Source organism: Vigna unguiculata, chromosome 10 (assembly GCF_037176805.1).
Source record: "Vigna unguiculata cultivar grain cowpea cultivar isolate G323 ecotype 2 chromosome 10, ASM3717680v1, whole genome shotgun sequence".
NCBI classification, from domain to species: domain Eukaryota; kingdom Viridiplantae; phylum Streptophyta; class Magnoliopsida; order Fabales; family Fabaceae; genus Vigna; species Vigna unguiculata.
The window spans coordinates 32,744,408-32,770,079 of NC_140801.1; the positions used below are offsets into that span (position 1 = coordinate 32,744,408).

The 25,672-nt window shown below is 33.1% G+C and overlaps 1 protein-coding gene and 1 pseudogene across 1 annotated transcript; both read right to left on the reverse strand.

Annotated features, from left to right (window-relative positions):
- Positions 1 to 385: 385 nt before the first annotated feature.
- On the reverse strand, positions 386 to 15,187 carry LOC114165390 (uncharacterized; annotated as a pseudogene).
- Positions 15,188 to 20,713: 5,526 nt separating this feature from the next.
- Positions 20,714 to 23,492, reverse strand: LOC114166367 (uncharacterized). Its single transcript, XM_028051085.2, has 3 exons — positions 23,111 to 23,492; positions 21,958 to 22,182; positions 20,714 to 21,060 (listed from the first exon to the last, which is right to left on the reverse strand). The coding sequence occupies exons 1-3, from the start codon at positions 23,388 to 23,390 to the stop codon at positions 20,729 to 20,731; spliced, it is 837 nt and encodes a 278-aa protein (XP_027906886.1). The 5' UTR covers positions 23,391 to 23,492; the 3' UTR covers positions 20,714 to 20,728.
- Positions 23,493 to 25,672: the final 2,180 nt, after the last annotated feature.

Here is a 25,672-nt window from a genome sequence, read left to right on the forward strand (position 1 = left end):
AGACATCACATTACACCATCTTATTCCTTTCTTGAAGCACCATTTAATTGACTTGATCACGCATGACTTCGGTATACTAACAAGATTTGAACACTTTTTATCACCCTTATCCATAAGCAATCCCATAACATTATACCTTTCTACTAACTCGGGTAGAGGTTAACACAATCCATAACATTGGTATCCCTTTTTCAAACTAGAACTTCCAACTATTGTAAACACGAAACCCATTATGGCACTCCATCTTCATTTCTAATTCACTAACTTGTAACCCTCCTTCCACTGTATCCTTAGAACCACATATTTTGTAAACTTGAAATCCATATTTTAATAAGTACCTAGCAGTCCTATGATACATCTCAAACTCTGATTGTCCGATTTGCCTTTATTTTTTCAACCATTTTGAGAAACTCACTAGTTCTAGTTAGATGACTACACTAATAAAATCTCCATACAACTTTAATTCCCAGCTCATGCACTTATACTTCCCCATCAACCCTTACTCGTCAAACAAAGGACTTGAATAATTTTTCTGTTTAAGCATCTAATTTCACTTCTCACTTCTAGGCTGACAACATAACTCAAATCATCTTTTACTTCTCCTGTCCATTTCCTCTTGTTCAACCCCACACCTCTACCTCTGGATAATCATTGAATATCTTTAGTTAATCCACATAAGAATGACATCTTTGTTGTTTTTAAAGAACTCCTACCTTCATCAATGACTAGGTCATGAGTAAGACAACTTTTCACATGCACCTCTTACCACCATTCCGCTGCACTACTCTGATCCATACACATACTCACTTCTTTGTTTACTAAAAAGGATGATCCTTTCGTGTCTGTTGTGACAAGGAAACACCCACCTTTGAGAAACCTCCTTCAAAACTTCTATAAAACCCCCTTGAAACTCCCATTTTTTTCATTGATAGCCAACAATTTATTTCCCCCACATTGCCTCCACTCTTTAAAACCATAGGTCCGAAAAGCCACCCTTCCCTTATCTAACACTTACCCTAGAACAGTTTAACAAGCCACTACCTCTTCTCCAAGATCCACCAAACTCACTATCATTTCAGTGATTACACCGAGTCCACACCACTATATGTCTAACCACTTCTTCACCTACTTCATTTACTTTTAGAAGATTAATGAATATGGTGATGATTGATTAAGAAAACCAAGGAAATCTCCACTGGACATTAAGATAGCAAGCTATCTAGATGTGAGGGTTCCTTTCCAAGGTTCTAGAAAGGAGAAGAATGGATTGATTCAAAACAAATAAGAGTGGATAACACATAAAAAGAGTAAAACCCAAGTCACACACATAAAGGAAAATGAAAGCATAAAATGGAATGGAAAGAAATGATAAAAATGTGAGAACCATGCCACTACAAGGCTAAGCTAGAAGAAGCAATGACAACCTTGAAGATGAGTGGATATGTGCTGCCACTTGAATCAAGATTCAAGATAAGGCTTAAAAGCATTCACTCCCTAGGGAGGAAGACTCTCACAATGGTTGATACACAAAGGTGTTTAATTTCTCCAAAATGTTGAACCCTTGTACAAGTGTTAGAGGTCCCCTTAAATAGAAGTGTTTAGGGGCCTCTTAGCAAAAACAAATAAGCTAAAAAGGATTACAATGCAAATAAAAAAACATGGAGTCTAAAAAGTAGGTAAACAAAGGAGCACATGGACACATTCTAGAAGCCTTCTTGGCCAAGGCAAGGTGGATGCTCCTTCTAGATGTTTCTTGACTTCTTGGAGGCCAAGGCATGTGGTCATCCTTTCTAGATGTTTCTAGAAAGCTTTGCTCCTTCTCTTTCCTCCACACGTGCTCTCCAAAAACCATCTAAATGTGCCACTTGTCCTTCCTTGTCCCACCTCTTAATGAACCTACAAAACAAGTTACATTTGAATTAGCATGTTGGCTTTAGGTTAAGCTAATCCTTTGAATCAACAAGTCAACCAAAAGTCAAGGTCAACAAGTCAACTTAAAAATAGTCAACCAAGCCAACTTAAGTGAATTTTAAACTAAAGAAAATAAAAGCAAAGGAAGGGATCAAGGAACTCCCTTTCTTCTAAGCATGTGCCATGGGCCATCATCCTTGGTAGGGATCAATCCTTTATCAAGAACAAACTAGACGCATAACATTAACTATATCTTGAGATTGTTGTTGTAATGCTTGACAAAGAACATCTATTATCCCCATAATTTCTCTCATCAAATACATGATCAGTATAAACTCAAATGAAGTCAAGTTTTTGTAAGCATTATCAGCATCACCACGTTGTGAGTAAGTAGATCCATCAACAATATTTTTTTCTAGAACTAAAGAAGTTGCATCATACATATTGATCAAGCTACAAATAGAAGAGAAATGAGAGCTCCAACGGGTATTCCTAACTCGTTTTAAAGTACCAATTTGATTTTCCCCTTTACCTTTTTCAAGCTTATCAATTTCAAATATGCAATTTCATATAACTTGGCAGCTTGTAACTCATCATGACGTTTACTAGAAGAGCAAACAATATTGACAATAAAAGTCAATTTTGAAAAGAATTGGTGAATTGGAATAACTTCTCTTGATGCAACAACCAAGGCAAGTTGTAACCGATGAACAAAATAATGAACATAATATGCATAAGGATAATCAGTCAAAAATATTGTTTGTAATCCATTCCATTCTCCTCTGATATTGCTAGCACCATCATACCCTTGACCACGGAATTAGAAACCTTAAGATTATGTCGAGATAGTACAACACACAATTCATTCGTCAAAGTTATTGTTGCAGTGTCTTTAACATGCACAATATCAAAAAATCGCTCTTGAATAAAACCATTTTTATCAATGAATCTCAAAACAAGAGCCATTTGCTCTTTTTTTGATTCATCACAAGCTTCATCGACAACTATACAAAACTTGGAATCCCCAATTTCCTCACGAATATGATTTTTCACTTTACTAGAAAGAATATTCAATAACTCCTTTTGAATTTTAGGTGAAGTATATTTGGAATTGAATGGAGCATTTTCCAAGACAACTTTTGCAACTTCGTCATTGTATGATGCTATAAGTTTTATCATCTCAAGAAAATTACCTTGGTTCCTCGATTCACTACTTTCATCATGACCTCTAAAAGCACAAGCTTGAATGTATAAAAAACAAATTGCGTCAATTAAAGTCTTAAGACGTAACTGATTCTTTATAATTTGATTTAAGCTTTGCACTTCCAAAACATTCCTAATGTGGCAATTTCGATTTAACAAGTCTTAACAAGCAGGCACTGCAATATTGCATGGTGAACAAGGATCCTTCCCAATGTGTTTAAGGAAAGCACAGTTTAAGGAAAGCACACTTTTAAAACCTATAAAAAAACATTCAAAAAGTTAAAACATGTTGATGATAATCAACTTATTGCTAATTAGAATTCAATAAAAATAAACTCAATTACTTGTAACAATGAAAACATCTAAGTCAAGTCATCCGCTTGGTTTTTTACTAATAAGATAGCACAGTAAGCAATATGTAGCATCTTTTAATGGCGAATACTCTAATCATGAAGGAAATAAGCTAAACCATGTGTACTGAAATCTTCTTGGATGATCATCTTTACCAGACAATGGATAATTTTCTAGATGCATTTGATATGGATCCCATTTTAGATAAGCCCTTCGTACCTCATCAATTTGATTTGGTGGGTATTGCCAAATTTGAAGACGCTTCTCTGGATCAAGTTCTAAAGTATTTTCAAATTCATTATATGTAACTTTAGGAACCTTAGAGAGTTATTTTTTGTTTTCTTCAATATTTGGATTCTCATGAAGTTTCTCAATTTTAGACGTAGATGCATTTTTTCATCTTCATCACAAGCCTTCCTCTTGGAAAAAAAATCAATTCTTTTACTCTTTATCATAATTTTTCTAATATAAATTTGTCACCTCTCACCTATTTACAAAAAGATAAAATTATGAATACCCCAAATTAAATCTTAAAAGCAAGACTCAATATTTTAAAAAAACTAATAACTTCTAAATGATTAGCTTCCCTTACCTTAGAGTAGATTTCTAATCTTGCTCTTCCCTTACACAATTTCAAAGCCTAAAATAGCTTTATCTACACAAAGAAGAGTTTGGTCAACAATTAAAGCATGATTTTATGATCTTTAACAGGTAGAGATATGCCTAGAGCGTAGAAAAGTCACATACAAGAGGGAAACATATTGCTTTAAAAAAAGGTAAAAAAATGAACTTACTCTAAATAAGAAATTGTTGGGTCCAAAGTGTTCCTTAATTCCTCAATTTTGCTGTAGTGCAATTTGATTTTGAAAATAATAAGAAATTAATGGTGAAAATTGAGATAGAAATAAAATGAGAGAAAGAGATGGAGGCACAAAAGAGAGAGAAACTAAATAAAAAAGTATAAGAAATTATAATAGAGAAAAAAAACATGATTTTTAAATTTTAAAAAAGATTTTCCAAACTAAATTAATAAAAATAAAGTAATAATATATAAATAAAATAATAAAATATAAATAAAATAATAATATATAAATATATTTTTTAAAATATAGAGAAAATGAAATAAAATGAAAATAAATTAATATAAATAAAATAATAATATATAAAAAATAAAGTAAAAATAAAATGGTCGTGGGAGTCGTAGTTCCCCTGTCAACACTATCTTCCGCCATTACTTCTGATCCATGCTCTTCCATGTATCTCTCAGCACCGTGAAAATGAAATTCCCCCAAAGTAATGTTAGGAATCCAAGTGTGAGTCTAAGTCCCACATTGACCAGAAATGAGAAAGTAGAGCACTATATAAGAATAAAGACCCATAAATCTATTGCCTTAAGGTTTTGGGTTGAGAATGGTGTCCATGCCTTATGTGGTTGGGCTCAGGTCTCATTGGTGTGTTGTATCTCCCTAGTGATACCCCCTCCTTATAAATCTAACAAGTAACAACTTTAAGATTAAATGGTATTTGTAAATTACATAAACTTGACTAAGTAAATATTTAATCATGATAAACTTTCATAGTCGTGTATATAAACATTGGTTTGCTCACTTCATCTCTCGTGCTACCTTCGGTTAAAATACATTAATTATAATCTTGTTCATTCACCTACTTCCATATATGTCATTAATTATAATCTTTATACATGTTTTATTATCTGCATTTGTAAATTATTCAATTTAATTTATGTCTAACCCCTTAGAATTGAGAAAATTATATCATATACAATTCCCTAATTTTTATGTTGGCACTAAATTCGTTCACAGAATTAGCATGTGATTCATGTTGCCTCTGGAATCTTAGATGGGTTATTGGATACATGGATCCAAATTTAAGTTTTCGGAATCTAGAACCCAAGGAAAGATTGGACTCTCCAATCTACAAGCAAAGGTTGCAAAGTGGACCCCAAGGCTTAAAAAGAAAATAGAAAAAATGTTATAAAATTTTGGAACGTGCCATATCCAAGTTTAAAAGAGTGGTCCCATAAATGGCTTAATATACCTCATAATCATTCAAAGTCATTTAAACTTTCAAGATTACATAAAAGTGCGTGAGGTTTATGCTCTTAACTGAATGTTATGACTTCAATGAACTCGGTAAACATCTGCAACATGGGCAAAAGGCAGTAAAAGAAAGCACTCACTTTAAGTAATGATGCTATATTATGCAGCATAAACAAATTCAATATGAAGTGACACCACAGGAATATCTCATAATCTCACCCCCAATTTCTTCTTTCACTTGGTGGAGAGGATTTTACTGGGAAATATTATAGAATATTGTAATAAGTTTTTTTATGTATTTATAAACCGTGGATTTTGTTTATAGAAACTTAAATGGATTATAAGTTTGAGAAATGGCAAAAAACTTTTAAATTCTCATTACTTTCAATAGGGTGGTATTGTTGGGTATTGAGCTCCCTTCCTATGTGGAGAAAAGGCCCAAAATTTGAGAAGCCCATGTCTCACTTAACCTAGTGGAGAGGAGGCTATAAAATAAAGAGAGAGGCAGAACAATAGAGTCAGAATACACTGAAAGCCCTAACACATAGAGGGAGAGGTAGAGGGAAAATTCTGTTCACGTTTTTCATAGAGCTGTCGCAGTAAATTCGGCGCTGCGGATTCGTTCACCGTTGGATCGGGCTGAAATTTTTACAGCAGGTTCGGAACTCATTGCTCTTCATTCTGACCGGTCGGATCTTTGATACGAGGTCTGAGTTGGAAGATATTAATTTCGCACTGCAGTAGTGATTTGTAGAGGTTTTCCCCTCTTGTTCTTCTCTATTTGAAAGCTTTGTTGCTTTGTTATTTGGTTGGGTGTTGGCACTAATTTGTGCTATTGATTAAGACTCTTTTGTACTCTTGTTGATCATAGTGAAGCTATTTCTTTGGTCTGAACGACTCGTGGTTTTTACCCTTGATTTGAGGGGTTTTCCACGTTAAAAATCTTGGTGCCTTTATTTGTGCTTTTGGTGATTTATTATTGCTGCTCTTTGATTATTGCTCCTCATAGATTCTTGCAAGTTAGGGGAAATTATATCCGCTGCATTCTCGGTATATTGTTTGTTGTTGTTTTCCCCATCAGAGTGGTATCAGAGCTCTTGGTTGGGCTATATTTACTTGCTTGAATGATGGAGGCAAATGCAAAGATGGTTGCTTTGAATGTTACAAATTATCATTTGTGGAAGGACAAGATGAAAGATTTATTATTTTTCAAGAAATTGCATCTTCCGGTCTTTACTACACATAAGCCAGATTCTATGTCTGAAGAAGAATGGAACTTTGAGCACCAACAGGTATGTGGTTTTATTCGGCAATATGTTGAAGATAATGTTTATAATCATATTGCTAATGAGACACATGCCAGAGCTTTGTGGGAGAAGATTGAGTCTTTGTATGCTTCTAAGTCGGGCAATAATAAATTGTATTTGTTAAATTGCTTGATGAATTTGAGGTACATGGAGAATTCTTCTATTTCTGATCACTTAAATGAGTTTCAAGGGCTCCTAGATCAATTGTCAGGAATGGGTATAAAGTTTGATGACGAAGTTATGGGATTATGGTTGCTTAATACTCTACCAGAGTCTTGGGAGGTATTTCGGGTTTCAATTAGGAACTCTGCCTCGAATGGTGTTGTTTCTTTTCAGATGACAAAAAGTGGTGCTCTTAATGAAGAGATGAGAAGGAAGGCACATGGTTTTTCATCTCAGTCTGAGATGCTTGTTACAGAAGCTAGGGGGAGAAGTCAGAAAAAGGAACATAAAGGTGGTAGAGAGAAGAGTTTGAGCAAGTCCAAGTCAAGATACAAGAATTTAGAGTGTCATTTTTGTCATAAAACTGGGCACATTCAGAAATATTGTTTTAAGTGGAAAAAGGAGAACAAAGACAAGAAGGGCAAACAGAGAGAGAATGATCATGATGATGATCGTGTCACTACTGCTACAGATGATCTTGTTCTTCTTCGTGACTTTGAGTCCGTTAATCTTGTATCTGATGAGAGCATGTGGATTATTGATAGTGGTGCTACACTGCATGTTACACCTAGGAAGGAGTTCTTCACATCTTACACTTCTGGTGATTTTGGAGTGTTGAAGATGGGTAATGATGGTGAGTCTAAAGTGATTGGTGTTGGTGATGTTTGCCTGCAAACCAACATGGGAGTGCAGTTGTTGCTTAAAGGAGTCAAACATGCTCCAGATGTTCGTTTTAATTTAATCTCTGTGCAGTTGCTTGATGATTGTGGTTATGACAATCACTTTGGTTCTAGTAAATGGAAGCTCACTAAAGGTAACTTGGTTATGGCCAGAGGGGAGAAACAATCTAAATTGTATTGGACTAAAGCTTTGGTTGCTAAAGACAGTGTGAATGCTATGTATATGGAGGCATCTTTGTGGCACCGGAGGCTTGGTCATATAAGTGAGAAAGGGCTTAACTGCTTAGCTAAAAAGGATGTGCTTATGGGATTGAGAAATGCAGAATTGGAGAAATGTTCTCATTGCATGGCTGGTAAACAAACCAGAGTATCTTTTAAGAAGCATCCACCCTCAAGGAAGTCAAAATTGCTTGAATTGGTGCATTCTGACGTTTGTGGCCCATTAAAGGTAAAGTCATTTAGTGGTGCACTTTACTTTGTTACTTTTATTGATGATTGTTCCAGGAAGCTATGGGTCTATGCTCTTCAGCAGAAAGGTCAAGTACTTGAAAAGTTCAAGGAATTTCATGCTATGGTTGAGAGGCAATCAGGCAAGAAGCTGAAATGCATCCGTAGTGATAATGGTGGTGAGTACCGTGGACCTTTTGATGTTTATTGCAGGCAGCATGGTATTAGACACGAGAAGACTCCTCCTAAAACTCCTCAGTTGAATGGTCTAACGGAGAGGATGAACAGGACCTTGGTTGAAAGGGTTACATGTATGCTTTCAGAAGCAAAGTTGCCTAAGCACTTTTGGGGAGAGGCATTGCTTGCAGCTGTGCATGTTATTAATCTCAGTCCCGCAGTTGCTTTGAATACTGAGGTGCTAGACAAAATTTGGTTTGGTAAGAATGTTAACTATGATCATTTGCGTGTCTTTGGTTGTAGGGCATTTGTTCATGTTCCTAAGGATGAAAGATCCAAGTTAGATAAAAAGACAAGGCAATGTATCTTTATTGGCTATGGTGAGGATGAATTTGGCTACAGGTTTTATGATCCTGTTGAGAAGAAGCTTGTTAGAAGCCATGATGTACAATTCATGGAAGACCAGACCATTGAAGACATTAATAAGGTGGAGAAGACCACACCCGAGAAAGATAGTAATCTCACTGATGGTAATCCGATGAGGTTGCCCGCTCACAATTTGGAGAATGTTGAAACGGAAGCTCAAGACAATGAACAACATGGTGATGTTGATGATCAACAGTTTGGAAGTGGAGTAGAGGTTCCAATTGATGATGCTCAAGAGGAACATGATGATGATGACGATCTTGGTGATATACCTGAATCACCTCAAGTCCAACTCAGGAGGTCTAATAGACAGAAACAACCTTCTACAAGGTATTCTTGTGATAAGTACATAACCTTGACTGACGGTGGAAAACCTGAGTGTTTTGAAGAGGCAAAGTTCATTGCTATTACTGAAGCATGCAAGGAGTTGTTATGGTTGAAGAAATTCTTGCAGGAGCTTGGTTTTAGGCAAGATAACTATTCATTGTTCGTTGATAGCCAAAGTGCTATCCATCTTGGTAAGAATCCAACTTTTCATTCTAGATCCAAACATATTGATGTGAGGTATCATTGGATACGTGATGCTTTGGATGCTAAGTTGTTGGAGTTGGAAAAAGTTCATACAGATGATAATGGTGCTGATATGATGACTAAAGCATTGCCAAAAGGAAAGTTTGAAGTTTGTTGTGAGATCACCGGTTTGGCGGTTATCTCCACATAGTTGTGAGGGGGAGATTTGTTGGGTATTGGGCTCCCTTCCTATATGGAGAAAAGGCCCAAAATTTGAGAAGCCCATGTCTCACTTAACCTAGTGGAGAGGAGGCTATAAAATAAAGAGAGAGGCAGAACAATAGAGTCAGAATATACTGAAAGCCCTAACACATAGAGGGAGAGGTAGAGGGAAAATTCTGTTCACGTTTTTCATAGAGCTGTCGCAGTAAATTCGGCGCTGCAGATTCGTTCACCGTTGGATCGGACTGAAATTTTTACAGCAGGTTCGGAACTCATTGCTCTTCATTCTGACCGGTCGGATCTTTGATACGAGGTCTGAGTTGGGAGATATTAATTTCGCACTGCAGTAGTGATTTGTAGAGGTTTTCCCCTCTTGTTCTTCTCTATTTGAAAGCTTTGTTGCTTTGTTATTTGGTTGGGTGTTGGCACTAATTTGTACTATTGATTAAGACTCTTTTGTACTCTTGTTGATCATAGTGAAGCTATTTCTTTGGTCTGGACGACTCGTGGTTTTTACCCTTGATTTGAGGGGTTTTCCACGTTAAAAATCTTGGTGCCTTTATTTGTGCTTTTGGTAATTTATTATTGCTGCTCTTTGATTATTGCTCCTCATAGATTCTTGCAAGTTAGGAGAAATTATATCCGCTGCATTTTCTGGTATATTGTTTGTTGTTGTTTTCCCCATCAAGTATCAAGGTCGTAATTTAAAAGTTGTTGAATAGGTTGAAAAAGGTGAATAAGCTACGCACATGGGCACCATGTAAGGTCGTGTTTCCCTCATGCATGTAGCTCAAGAGAGTCTCAACCTTATCTTGGAGAGAAAGCTTATGTGACATTAGGTTACTTGCAACCTAAACTATCCCAATTTAACCTAATTTCACGCCCCACACACAAGCCCAACCCTTTAAGGCCCAAAATTACTCTACTAGGCCCAAAATTACTCTACTAGGCCCAAAGCCCAAAACAAGGCCCAAAACAAGGCCCAAACAAAACCTATAATATTTTTCCCAAAATACCAAATCCTAAATAAACTTATTCTAATTATTTAGAATTCAACTTGTCCCATTAGAATAAAATCTTATACTCACTCAATAGTTGAAGCCTATTATTGTATGTGTTTGGCCATGGCTAGGCTAGGACGTTTGCCATGCGTATACGAAATTTGTTGGAGAAATGACTTTCGTCCACTTATTTATATTGTTTTCAATTGGAACGAAACGATGGACTTGAGTTCATGAATTTGAATACACAATTTTGCTCCTTTAACCCCTTCGTAAACCCAAAATCATGTATTTTAATACAAAAAGAAAAACATTTCAAATTATTTGCGATACATTCTAACAACTATTTCTATGGACTATTGATGATTTATCTTAATTTTCATTTTGCCAAGGTTTTAGAAAATTTTCATGAATCTTATTAGTGATAGATTTTATAACAGAATTACCAATCCTAAAATATTAAAAATTTTAGTTTAAATTTATACTCGAAATCAAATACAAATTTAATAATTGTAAATTGAATGAATAACTTTCATTCAAATTTTGAAGTATTTGCAAAAATAACGTGATTTGTTGATTAGGGGTCTAATTACAATTAACAAAACTTGGCAAGGGACTAAATTATAATTAAAAATTCAAGAACTAAGGTGTAAATACTTAAAAACAATTAAGGACCAATTTGCAATCATTAGAAAATATATAGAAGTCAATTTGTAATTTTAGGAAATTTTAGAGGCTTATACATAATTATGAAATTTTTTTTGCAATTAATAGATAAAACTCAAATTTGTTCTTAAAATATGTAAACTATATATTTAACTTAATAAGAAAGTAAAATATAAGTAATAATTACTATTATATTTATGACATGTACATAAAAAGAAGGTGTTACATAATAGAGCCTAAACAATGTGTTACATAATATAGCGTATGAACTATTGTAAGGCCCACTTATGTTTTAACCCTTTTGTTAAGGGTTGTCCCAATCTAATTGGGCCTAAGGGCTGTCCCATAAGGTGTACAAGGCCCCTAAGGCAGCCAAATCCCTTCCACTCTTGTCATTCTCGCAAAACAGTGCTTACTTACTCTCCCTTTTTTCTCCACATAACCTCTGCTAGGGTTTGGGTTCATCCAACTTCAAGTGAGTTCAATCTCCTTCTTCCACTCACGTAAGTCATTTCAGTGCACAATCTTCTCCTTAGTTTGATCTTCATGTTTTCTATTAGGGTTACTTGTACTAATCTCGTGCTCCATCTGTATTAAGGTTTTCAACTCTTAAATCTGCTCCGGGAACTCTCGTACTCATTCGCTTAAGTATCGAAGTCATTTGTGTAACATCCCTAAAGAATATTACTTTAAATAAATGAATAAAAAGCGAAAAGAGTAGAGAGAAAAAAAACTTTTGTTAATTTTCAAACCTCATTTATAACAGTGCTCTCCCAAAACGTGGGAATTTAAAACCATATAATCGCATACATTATAATTGTTCGCAATTCAAGAAAAAATATTACAACCATAAAATAATCGAAATAGTAAACTGTTTCAAACACATGGAAACCATCAAAATATAGGAAAATATCTTCAAAGTCCCCATGTAATCTCGTTCTCCGAAGTCAAGCATCTCCTGGCTCACCTACTAAATCATCTGCTCCCGAATAACAAGTTATCCGATCATCGTCATACACAAACAGATAGGGGGAGCTATGCACATATGTATAAAATAAATATGACACCCATCCCAAAGAAAATAAATCTTACATAATCATTTTATTCTTTCAAATTACCCACCCCTGATCTCATAATCCTTCATGAGTCATATGCATGAATTTAGGTCTTGGGACTTTACTGTGCTCCCACGAAAATATCCCTTTCGTGGTCCAACTCTACGAGCCTATCCTGCTCATAATCCTGCCCCACAAACTCCTCGTTTGTAGCAAAACATCCAAGCCTTCCTCGCTCGGACCCTGGCACGCACGCAATCAACATACTATGGACTCCTCGCCCAATAGCAGCCAACGGGAACATAATTATTCCTTGCCCATCGTACGTTCGACGCATGTTATCACCATACTAAGGACTCCTCACCCATTAGCAGCCGACGGGAACTAACCAGTTCCATCACAACAAGAAATTTTTTATTTAGCTAGAGAAATTAGCGAGAGAAAATATTTGTAGCTAATCCCTCACTAATTTGTGAGGAAATAGCGAAAGAATAAAATTGTAGCAATTTTGTAGCAAAATAGCTACAGATTTGCTCGAACATATATTTGTAACGAATCCTTCACTAATTTGTGAGAAAATGACGAAGAAAATAATTTGTAGCTTCTTCGTAGCAAAGTAGCTACAAATTTACTATGACATATATTTTAGCTAATCTTTCACTAATTTGCGACGGAATAGTGGAGAAATAAAGTTATAGTTGGTCCGTAGCATAATTGCTACAAATTTACTAGAAAATATATTTGTAACTAATCCTTCCTGATATGTACTATAATTATTTTTAATTTTAGAAAAGATATATATTTTTCAATTTAAATTTTTTAAAATTATTTTTAGTTCAGATACTTTAAAATTATTTTTAATTAAAATATTTTAAATTACTTTTAATTTAAATGTTTTAAAATTATTTTTAATTAAAATATTTTAAAATTATTTTTTTAAATATAATTGTATATATTTAAATATAAATTATAAGTATATATATTAATAAATTAATTAAAATATGTAATAAAATAGGATTGGAGATTAGATATATATTTTTTAATTTTAATAAAAGAATTAAAATTCTAAGATAAATATAAATATAAATTAAAGAAAGATATAACTTGATATACTTTTACTAAACATGATTAGATTTTTTAATGACAATTTTGAAAAAGAAATATTAAAGTTGTTTTGTATTTTTTTATTTAGAAAATATCTTTATTTATTTTTAATCAATAAAGTGAAATATCATTAGTTATCCTTATAACTATTTTTTATAAATTTGAAAAAAAATAACAGTTAAATTATATTAGAAAGTTAAAATTAAAATTAATTTAAATATGTATAAAATAATTAATTGTAAGCCTTACAATTATTTTAGTTAAAAAGAAATATGAATATTGAGATAAATTTTTTTACATAATAACATTAAGATAGATCTAATTTTAACTTTAGTAAAAGAATTATAAGTTTAAAAAAAATGTAAATTAAAACAACAAAAAATATACTTGATACTTTAACTAAAAAAATATCATATCTCTTTATTACGATAGTTTTACAACATTATTAAAAATTTTCTCTGATTTATTTAGATTTGGTTATTTAGAAAAAATGTTTTTTTATTTTTTCACTAAAAAAAATTAATTTTTTATTAGCGATTGATTTTTTAGGGTTATATACAACCGTTGGAATAAAAACAATTGTGTTAGGATTTTTTAACCGTAATAACATTTTTTTATTTTAATATTTTTAATTTTTAATCTTTTACACTCCTTTCTTCTCAGTTATCTTTTTTAAATTTTTTGCATAGTATACGTGTCGGTGATTTCTGAGGGTGAAAGAGAAACGCATTCCGAGTGTGCGTGAAGATCAATCCATGGACGGTGAACTACTCAAGCTGTAGCGACAATTCGAGTTTCACGGAGCAAGCTAAGTCGAGCATTCGATTCTCAAAGCGAAACTTCGTCGAATTGGTCCAAAAACTGCGGCAACTCCAAATTATTGAACTTCTCCACACTATATCTGACAAAGAGTACATCACCCTCGTACGCTCTATCTGCTTCTTCTTTTTGAGATTAGGTTTCATCACTCACAATCTTCATTTTCAATGGATTCAGTAACCGATAATCGATTATATTCCCGGTTTCTTTTCCTTTCTTTGTTCTTTTGTTTCTTTTCCTTTCTTTGTTTCATTATTGCCTTGGTAATGTCTGTGATTTGATTTATTTTTCTTGTACTTATGCTTCAGTCAGTATTTCTCTGTTTCAGTTTAGCTTGATAATCATAGGTATTCTAGTACTTTTAAATTTTTGTAATCAATTTCACTTAGCAGTTGTTATTGTTAATTTTTGCATTTAGGAATAGTTAAATAGGATTTTAATTCACTGTTTTCAGTTTCACCTTTAAATTTGTTTTGTTATACTAAGTTGTCATAGGTTTAAGTAGTAGACATTTTAGTTAGGTGTTGTTTTGTGAATTTGACCTTTTCCTTAGCTTTCTTTAATTGATTTAAACTTGCTTAGATATAAATATTGCATTTTATAGATCATATAGTAGAGTTAAATGTAGAAGTAGTTTTAACAATTGTTGCCATTTGTCCTATTACTAATTTTTGGTATAGATTGATTTTCATATGCACTTTTTTCTTATCTTTGTTGTTTTCGGTATTTAGCTCAGATTTTAATTCTCTTTTGGTGCTTTAAACTTGTATGAGTAGTGTCAATTAGGATATCTTTTGTTTTTCTTTAAAAGATAATTTTTATATTAGCAACAACGTATATCATTGAGATGTTGAACTGGTTTAATACAGAAGATGGCAATCATACCCACACTCTAACAGAAATTTGTATCTGTGGAAACAAGTCCTGGGAAATTGATCTGAATCACTCTAAAGGTTGCATTTTCACAGACAATACCTTCCCACTTGCAGCAGCTTGTGTAACATCTTTGGCTATCCTTCTCCGTCCATTCATACCGGGCCCAAAGGCTGTCAGGTTATTACAGCCCAATGCACTCCAACCCCTCATCTCATTTGATTATCTGGATAAGTGACTGGAATTTTCCCCTTACAACCACTCTTACACTTAAAATCAAATGTTATGATCCAATTTTTTACCTGTCACATTGCAGTTATGAAATAAAGTACAGATACTACTGGAACATGACACTTGTGAAATATGTTGTGCTCCTATCAGACACTTTTCATATACTTAAAAAAACACCTATTATTAAAAAAGTGAAAGAGACAACTTATATTATAAATACTCCAAGACTTTTACTGTTTTTTTTCTTTGTAAAGCTAGTTATAGTAGGATTGAATTAATTGTTCTTACTTTAAGAGATATACTTCATCTCCTTATTTGATGTCTTTTTCTTAGTAAATACCATTTTATTAAATAATTCGTTTTAGTATTATTTTTGTGCAAGTCACTGTCATACGAAAATTGTTATATTTAACAACTTTGTTTCAGAAGATGGATATATAATGGTTAATCCGAGATTTAAAACTATCATGCTGATTATATATTTCAACATCTTATATTTAAGACATTTGTTGTGTCTTGAGTTTGTATCATATCGTCCACTTAGAGTCATAACTTAAGTGTAGACTTTACATCATCGTGATAGCAAGACAACTTGACATGATCAATTGTTATTATCTCATTGTCTATTCTATAATAATAATAATCATACTATACATTGTCCAAAACGTATTTTAAAAATGGTATATTAATTGATTAATTAAAAAGAATAAAGAGGAAAACAAATAAATAAATAAAAGTATATGAAAAATAATAAAATGAACTACTACTCCTTTTCTTCCACTAAATACCGTAATGACAGATTAGTTATAGATTAGCGAGAAACAAATTGCGACAAATTAGTTGCGGATTAGCAAGAAAAGAATTGTGACAGATTAGTTACGGATTAGCGAGAAAAGAATTGCGACAAATTAACTATGGATTAGCGAGAAAAGAATTGCGACAGATTAGCTACGAAATAGGGAGAAGAGAATTGCGAAAAATTAGCTACGAATTAGCGACAACATAATTGCGACAGATTAGCTACGGATTAACAACAAAAAAATTGTGATATATTAGCTACAGATTAGCGACAACAAAATTGCGACATATTAGCTACATATTAGCTAGAAATTTTAAAAGTTTTTCCTTCAATTAGAGATGAAATAAAGAGGGATTAGCTATGAATTAATTACGAATTAGCTAAAAATTTTAAAACTTTTTCACTTCAATTAGAGAGGGAATAGAGAGGGATTAGCTACAGATTAGCTACAGATTATATCCCTCTCTAATTAGCTACTTGTATTTAGCTACGAAAAATTTCCTAACAATTTGGTAGGTAATCTGTCGCAAAACGTTTTAGCTACGGATCAGCTACAAAATGTTCCGTAGCTAATATATAAAATTTTTGTAGTGCATGTCCATCATGCCTCCTACCACCAAGCACATCCCAGACTCCTATTGGACTTAGTCCTTCAAGCCCAAACACAAAGGTATGTGAACTTAGTCCTTCAAGTCCATTGATCACAACAACAACAAATTTCACAGCAGTTGATTCGCCTGGCGTAGTCTAAACACCACCAGGCGAAATCTATACAAACTGCCTGACGCATCTCTTATGCTGCTAGGCGGAATCTGGTTCCAGACCGCCTAGCGGGCATCTCACATCGCTAGGCGCCAGACGCCTTCCAAAAGTCTCGCTGCTCCGTCACCACCTGGCAGCCCCAACCCTACTGTTAGGCGCCTCGCGTAGTTAGTGGCCACTGCCACTGTTTTAAGACTCTGTCGCCTGGCAGCTCGCCCCGTGCCGCCAGGCGTGATACCAGTAGCGCAATGCTACTGGTTTTTGGCACATAGAACAGATTCTAAAGTACCTAAGTACTCAACATTTAAATCAAAACACACTTACAATCATCCAAATCATTTTTGCACAGCTGATTCTCAATGCACCCATTTAATCATACCATAATAATTTTTAGAATTGCACATATGCTACAAAGCAACACAAACAGTGAATCATACATTCCTGCCGCCTCCACACACCAATCCCAATCATACAGGCATATTTATAAAAACTAATTTGCACTTTTACCCACTCCACTTAGCATATTTCCCAATTTAATAGCATACCTCTCTTTAACAATGATGGTACATTCTACTTCACATTCATCCTTTTACCAAAGCTACCCGTCCATAATCATTTAGTCACGTCACATAGTGTCCTAATTACAGGTTCCATTTACATACAGTCCCTATCATACATACTAATTTATCCAGCATAACACCCAACACACGAAATCACAATAAAACTCAAAATGAGTAGCAGAACCGTGGTGTCACCTAGCGACAACCCAGACGCCGCCAGACAGTGCTTGCCAACATGGTTTTATTACCCATATTTATTTCAATTCAGCTCTGGTTCCCAATCACCCAAACTCTAGTACCCATTTTCACACTAACACAATTCCACTTACACGCATGTGACAAAGGTAATGTTTTATTCAAATTAACATCAATTCCCTCAAACAGTGCATTAATCATATTCATAAATCAAGCTTAACTATTTCCAACCCCAAACATGAACACTAAATCCCCAATTTCATTCACTGATTCATAACACATCACGCATACATCCAATCTCAATCCCATAAACTCATAAGCACATAACCAATTTGATATCTTTATACAAGGACCCAATTCAGGTAGTACAATTTCTCAGAACACAAACAAGACAAGAACAATTGGCCAAACCAGTTTGCGTCGCCTGACTGTACACACCCTGCCGCCAGGAGGTTCATAGAGAAAAACCCAAAAATGGGTTCTGTGACATGTGTCGCCTGGCAGTTCATTCGACGCCGCCAGGCAGTTTCTGGGTGTTTCCATAAATACGAAGAAAACTAAGGCGAAATAATAGACATTGCATTAAGATCATCCAACATATTACGAAATCATATAATTCATATTAAACCACATAGTAGAACTCCCCTAACCTGGTTTCCTTTGCTTAAAGCTTTGAGTATCCCTTGGTTCTCTCTTGCTTCCCCATTAACCTTCCTTGGCTTCTCACAATTCAGCCTCAAAGGTCCACTTACACTCTCAATTTCCACTGATTTTCGCACTTCTCACTCTCAATTCCCACTGATTTTCGCACTTCTCTGCCTATCCAACAATGACCACTGCTGTTAGGGTTTCCTTTAACCCCTTCAACTTCAAGCCAAAACTAAAAATAGCAAAATAAAGTTTAATTTGGGTTCTCCATCGCTTGAACCCACAACCATGCCAATGCCAAATCAATGCTCAACCTTTCAACCAAATTCATATTTCATGCTAACTAATATGATTCAATTATTATAATATCTCACAACATGATCTACATATATTAAAAATAATACTAATTAAATAACACACAATTGACATACATAAGACTTGAACCCAAGTCCTCTCACACAACATAACATTCCGTATTTAATGCCTTAATGGCTTCTACTACCCGCATTTATTAAATAATTATTTAATTAATTATTTAAATCTCTTGGCTCTTACAGTTTGGCTAGTTCTTTCCAGGTAAGGGAAGCTAGATCCTTTTGTATATTTCATGAAATCTATTTGTTTTCTGTTTATTTCATGTTGAATGGACTGTGTGTGAATATGAGCTGCTGGAATGCCTTATTGAACTGTTTGGGTGCGTTTGTGTGACTGTTGCACGAGAGAACAGTGGGGAGCACTGGTTTTCTCGCCCAAGCGAGTGTGTCTCGCCTAGGCGAGATTAATAGAGGCTCGCCCAGGCCCTTTCACGCGAGTTGTCGCTCAGGCGACCAACCCTGTTTTGAGCAAGTGAATGTCTCGCTTAGGCGAGGAGAGTCTCGCCTAAGCGAGAATGAGTAGAAGGCCATTATTCCTGATTGTCGAGCTCTCGCCTAGGCGAAAGGAGCTCGCCTGAGCGAGGGTCCCTCTCGCCTGAGAGAGACCTTTCGTCCTGAGCGAGGAGCTGGGCGATTGTGCATTATTGCTTTGTTACTTCTCTGTTCTTATATGGTCGACACATATTTGATTGGATTAATATGTTAAAAGCATGGGAAACACGGATATGCATGAGTGATATGGTTTATGGGTTGTAAATGATAAGTTTGATATTATCTTGGTATGTGACTTGAATGGGATGGTTGGTTATCAAAGTGGCATGGTTATGGCATGATAAAGGATTCTATATTGGTTGTTGGAAACATGAATTGTGTGTGGTTAGGGCGTAATTCCATGAGCCTCTAGGTGAGACCTCATGGTGGTGCCTCAGTTGGTTGGGACGTAATTCCATGACCCCTATTAGTGGGAGTTCATGGTGGTGCCCCATCTATATAATTTAGTAAGGATTCAAGGTAAGGTTGCATCCTGACACTCTAAAGAGTCAGTTAGTCTCATATAGAGCGTACTGACTCTAGTGGTGAGAGTAGCAAGAGCCTGAAACTCATTAAGGGCTAACCTTGTGTGTAGGGGATGAAACATTGTAACATTTAGCTCGGTAGAGCAGGAAAGTCCACCACAAGTGCAAGCATCCGCTGAATCCGACTAATTATATGTATCCGGATGAGTCGAGTCTGAATCTTAATCTATTGTTTCAAAAGTCATAACATGTTTGGTTGACATATATTTCTTGGACTGTGGAATAGCAATAACTGTATGTTAAACTGTTTTCTACTCTAGCTTACCCTTCTGTTTGTTGTTTGTTCTCTTTGTGTCTTTTCTCTTGTGATGATCATCAATTTATTGATGTGAGTAGATGCGAGAAATGCTCATGGTCAACAGGGAAATGGTGATTCCGCTGCGTAGTTATCTGGGCTGGATTTTGTTCATCTAAGCTTCTTGAAGGGTTGTGGCCATATATTCCTTTGTCTTTAGGCTTTATTTTGAAATACTGTTGGTCTACTTTTATACTTTGTTATTTGCATCGTGGTGTGTCTCAGGTCAATTTCTTGTTTTCTTTTGAAAAATTGTAAGGAGTAGTGTTCATACTCCAAGATCCTACTTCTAGTATTATTCTGTGTGACATTATCTTTAATTAGCGTTATTAATTAAATGGGGTATTACAACTATTGTGTAATATTTTCCAGGAAAATTACTGTTTGGTGTACTATTAGAAAGAGTATTAAATTAGAAATTTGAAGATGTTATCTTGACTCCATTGGTTATTGAACTAACGTAAAAAAAAAAAATAATTAAATGATGATAATAAAAAAAGATTCCCATGGATTTGTGTGTGTTTGTTCTTTGGGTGAGTGTTTTTGTGTGTTCTATCAAAGATTATCATTGGCATTAGCACAATATGTGTACCTTTAGTTATAATATTAATTACAATGTAGTGAAAGACTAAAACGAAAGTAAGGACTTGAATTTACAAATTATAATTTTACGATTGTTTTACATTTTGTTAAATATAAACCATAGATTAAAGTGATAACATAACATGTGACAATTTCGTATTTGTAAACTAAATTCGTAGTGTCCTTATAGTTAGCATTCAAAATAACAAAGTGAAGATGTACATAATTACTATCATTGATCATCAGACTTGAATTTAGGAGGTGCAGGCATTTTAAAAACAGAGTAAAGCAATGTTTGGGATTGGGTAATCAATTTTTCTCCCATGTCTTTAAGAATCTCTCCGTAATGTAACAACATTGCTCCATTTTGAGCCAAATGCTTAGCCCTTTCTACTTTATCCCCATCGTTTGAACTTGGATTCACCCTCTTGATCTTTAGAACATACTCTCCATCACCCACCATCTCAAGGTTAACATTCACTGCAATATCATCATTTACCAATTCTTCTTCCTTTGTCAATTTAGACACTTTATCAAATGATTTATCTACCACGTTGTTCTTACCTACACAAAAACAGACGATGTAATTAATAATTAGAATTGAAAGACATGTTAAGTGTCGGTTTATATTTTTATTTATTTATTTATTCTTTCAATTACATGTTAGTGTTAATGTGTTACGAGTCATTATCAAAGATTAAATTTATGATTTAAAATAAAATAAAATAATTAAAAAAATACGAACTAACATGACATGTCATTGGTGTATTACTAATGGAACTGAATCAATTTTTTAAAAATTGAAATTTAATAAAAAAGAAAAACTTATTTGAAACTTTTAGACCAAAATCGGACCAAAAGACTAATTAATTTTGATTTTTACTATTTTGATTCATGACTGTCCCGCTTCTTAAAAGTCATACACGTAATTCTTCATAGTGGTTGAGAATTTAGAATTAGTCATTCCTAACTCAATTCAATACAGGGAAACATGTTTGTATGTTTGTAATCATCAGAATAAAAGTCAGTTTTAAATTAACTTGGTCTGAGAATAACTTATAGTTTCAGGAACCAAAACTCTTAATGCAACTGACTATTAACCTGCTTATTCAGAACTTAATCAGACATTTCTAAGTCAAATTAAAATTAAAATTGATTTGTTCTAAGTCAAAATTAAAAAATTATATAAACAATATAAAAACTGGTCTAAAAATTAATTTATGAACAGGTCATTTCATTTCTATAGAAATGGTAATATCCTAGACTAATAGATTCACTACATGGAAAATAAAATCTGACTAAAAATTGTTCATTCCTAAATTAGTTTCAACGGGTGAAAAAACACTCATCTCACCTGATTTTACTTTTTTTTTTCTTTTCTAGAAATCCTTAAGAATAAGTTTTTGTAAAGAAACATCAATTTTATCAATTTAACAAAAGATTTAAGGAATAGAGATTTACCCTCTTGTGTAATGTGTGTTTTGCTGTCAAGTTGAATGGAATTGCTATGTTGATGTGCTTCCGGATTTTGCTCCGTTTGAGTTGAATCCATGCCAAGGAGTGCTTTGCTGAATAAATCATCCAAATATTTTTTGATGGCTTCTGCTCCCTCCTCTTCAATATGTTTCGGAATTATCAGCTTATGTCCTTCCCCGGATTCTTTGGGCTCTTCATCACCAGATTTATCTGCATCCATTGAAATTTACTATATGCATATATATAACTTTTATAGTAATTATGCACAAAAAAAAAACTCAAACTTCAAATGTGTATGTATCCCGTAACGACTAATTATTTTATTCTTTTCAAATCAAACTCAAACAGATTGATTTCCCCAATTTTTATTTTCTTATAGTAATCTTTATTTCGAATTTGTCAATTATTTGGTGATTGAATGTTTAGTGGATAAAACTATGACATTTCATTGAAAGAATCTAACTATTTTAATAGGATTATTTAATCCGTGTACCTTTTATTATTGTTGTTAATTTGTTTAAGAAATTAAACTAATTAAAAAAATAAAATTTTAAAAATTATATTATCATTCAACTAGATAAAACCAAATATTTAATTAAGTAGAATAAATATTGACATATTTTGCTGTTGATATATTAAAAAAATTATAATTTTAATATAAAGCTTTAATTTATAGTTTGTTAATCAACAAATAATCAAATAAAATGAAAGTTAATATTAGTATATAATAAATTTAAACAAAATTAAATTTACTAAATAAATATTTCCAAAATTAATTTCGCATTAACATTAATTTTTTCTAATAAAAACACCTAATAATTATTAAAATTATATTTAATTAAGAAAATTACATTTTTATAATAAAATTATAGTTTTTTAATTATATTAAAAATAAAATATATCAATACTTATTATCATCATTAAATAAAAATATATTAAAAATTTTACAATAATTATTTTAAATTAAAATCATGATGATATTACTTTACACTGTAATAAAATATATACATACCAAGTAATTTTACTGCTAAAAAATAATGAATGGAGATGTCAACATAAGGAAACATAGAAGAAAACAAGAACCCCATATATGTTAACAAAAAAAAAAAAAAAATTCGAGAATTACTTGTTCACGTACCCTCTTTAATCTGTGTATTACTCTCTGCTTCGATGCCATAGCTATGCGGATATGTTTCAGTAGAATCACCGGCGAAGAGTGCGTTTTCGAATACGCTATCCAAATACTCTTTCATCGCGTCTTGTCCCTGTTTCTCCACATGGCTTGGAACCGTGAATCCGTCGGAACCGTTCGGTTCGCCGTTCTCAATTTCGTTCACCGATGTGGCGCACGCAAAAGTGATGAACAGGAGCGTGAAGGTGATGAAGATCGGAGACGCTGAAATCGTTGACCGTGTCATGTTTATAAAGAAGTGCTCCAATTGATGAAGGAGTCTGCGTTTGGCAGAGGAATGTGTCGTTTTTATTAGCGGTTGAAAAAAGGGAGGAGGCGCAGAGGACAAGCAGCAACTAACAAGAAAATGGTTTTAAATTGCACTATTCAACTGCTCCAATTAAAAGTTTATTTTAATCTTCATTCACCTGCTAAGATAAGAATTAGGAAATCTAAAATTATGGACCGAGAATTCAAGCTTCACTGTGTAATTTAATCATATTTTTTTCTTGTTATATTTTATATTTGGCATTAAATTATTTGTAATGTGTATGAAAATAAAGAAACAAAAGTATTGAATGTCAAATAACAAAATAAGGACGTCCAATGTCTACCTTTTCTAAATTCTATAAAGGGCTATTGAAAGATTCTAGATTATAAAAATTCTAATTTACCGACAACATCCATTAATAAATGATATTTATGCTGATAATTAAAATTTTAAAATATTGATAAATATTATTTTATTAAAAGGTTTTTATCTCTCAATAATACAATTTCATGGATAATTTAATAATTTTTTTAATGCTAAGAAATTCATAACTTACACCATCATCTGAGAAAATTTATTAGTTGGTAAAGTGTTTACTTGGTCTATGAACTAGCATTTATTATACATATTCTCAAATGTAGGAAAGTTAAAAATCAAACGAGAATGAGTCTTCAACTAGCTTATGAAATGGTCTCCATGGAGTGGTGGAAACTTGTCTAAGGGTAAACAACTTTATTTTTTTTCTGTAAATTTGTGTGAATATAGATATAGAAGACTCAAAAGTAACCATTACTTTGAGAAGACTCTTTATAACAATTGCAAGAGTCTTCTTTGATGTTGAGTAAGCATATTATGAAGAAATTATTTTGAGGACTTCAAAGCCATAAAAAAAACCTCAATAAAAAAGATTGTGTGTTCTATATTTCAAGGAAATAACTGCTACTTCTTTCAGGGCATCGATGTAATGACATTAAAGAAATGCTAGCTAAGAGACAACCTAGTGGTAATTTTTAATTCCCCCTTCCTTTAATTGATGTGCTTTTCCATCCTTTAAATTTGTTCATTTCTCACTTTTTTTTTAATTATATCAATTTTTCATTTACTTATTTTATTATTTTTCCCTAAAAAAGTTGAGTTTAGTTTAACTAAGTTTCTTTTAATAAATTTTGACAAACTATTTATTTGAGTAAAAGAAATAGTATTTTATTATTTTATTTTAATTAAAAAATAAAAAATAATTTATTTTAATTTTATTTAAGAATATTTGTCAAGTTTATAAAAAAATATTTGTCAAAACATAACTTTCCCTTTACATATGACTATTGGGTGTGAAAGACTCATACAAAGGGATGTTACTTCCTACACTATCAATTTTTTTTCTTGTACTCGATTATAGCTTTAAAAAAAAATCCCAAATAGAAATGAATGAGTGTTTTTCGGAAAAGTGGGTGAGTTCCTTTCGGAAAATGATTTTGAAATTGATTTAGTATATTTTAGATAATAAAGTCTGAAAATGATGAAATACAGGTAGAAATTTGACAGGGGTGCAGTAAGAAACAAACAGCCCAAATTCTTTAGTAAGAAGACTTTGGAGCCCAAGAGCCCGCTGACCATGGCGTTAGAAGACCGTTTCTTCCTGCACCTCAAACACTTTTTTCACCACCCCAAACTTTTAAGAAAATTTTAAAATAACCATTTGATTTTGACTTGATAATTAATTTGCATCCCTAAAAATAAAGATATCGAATGTCAAAATTCGGTTAAATAAATCACCTAATCAAATTTCAACATCAACAATAAATAAATAAATAAAATAAAATAAAATAAAATAATATATATATATATATATATATATATATATATATATATATATATATATATATATTTATTGTAATACTAATTAATAATGTAATTAAGAACTAATTTAAACTAAAGAATCAATCCATAATTTTGAGTTTTAAGTTTTATGTAAGAAGGTAAATTTGGGCATAAATAATTAAAGATGAACTTTGGAAGTTAAAGGCACTTTGTCGGAGTTAAAATTTGCTCTCATGCAAATACAATTTTACATCCTCTATAATAATATGCTAATTTCAACCCACAAATCTACTCAAATCATAATTCCTTAGTAGAATGATCCTAAGTTTCCTTGTTAAGAGCCAATCCCTTCAACTCTTAATAAGCAAACCAACATTATGCTTTAGGGTTTAAGACAACCAATGGGTCAAGGCCCATTCTTAGATACAAGCTTCATTAAG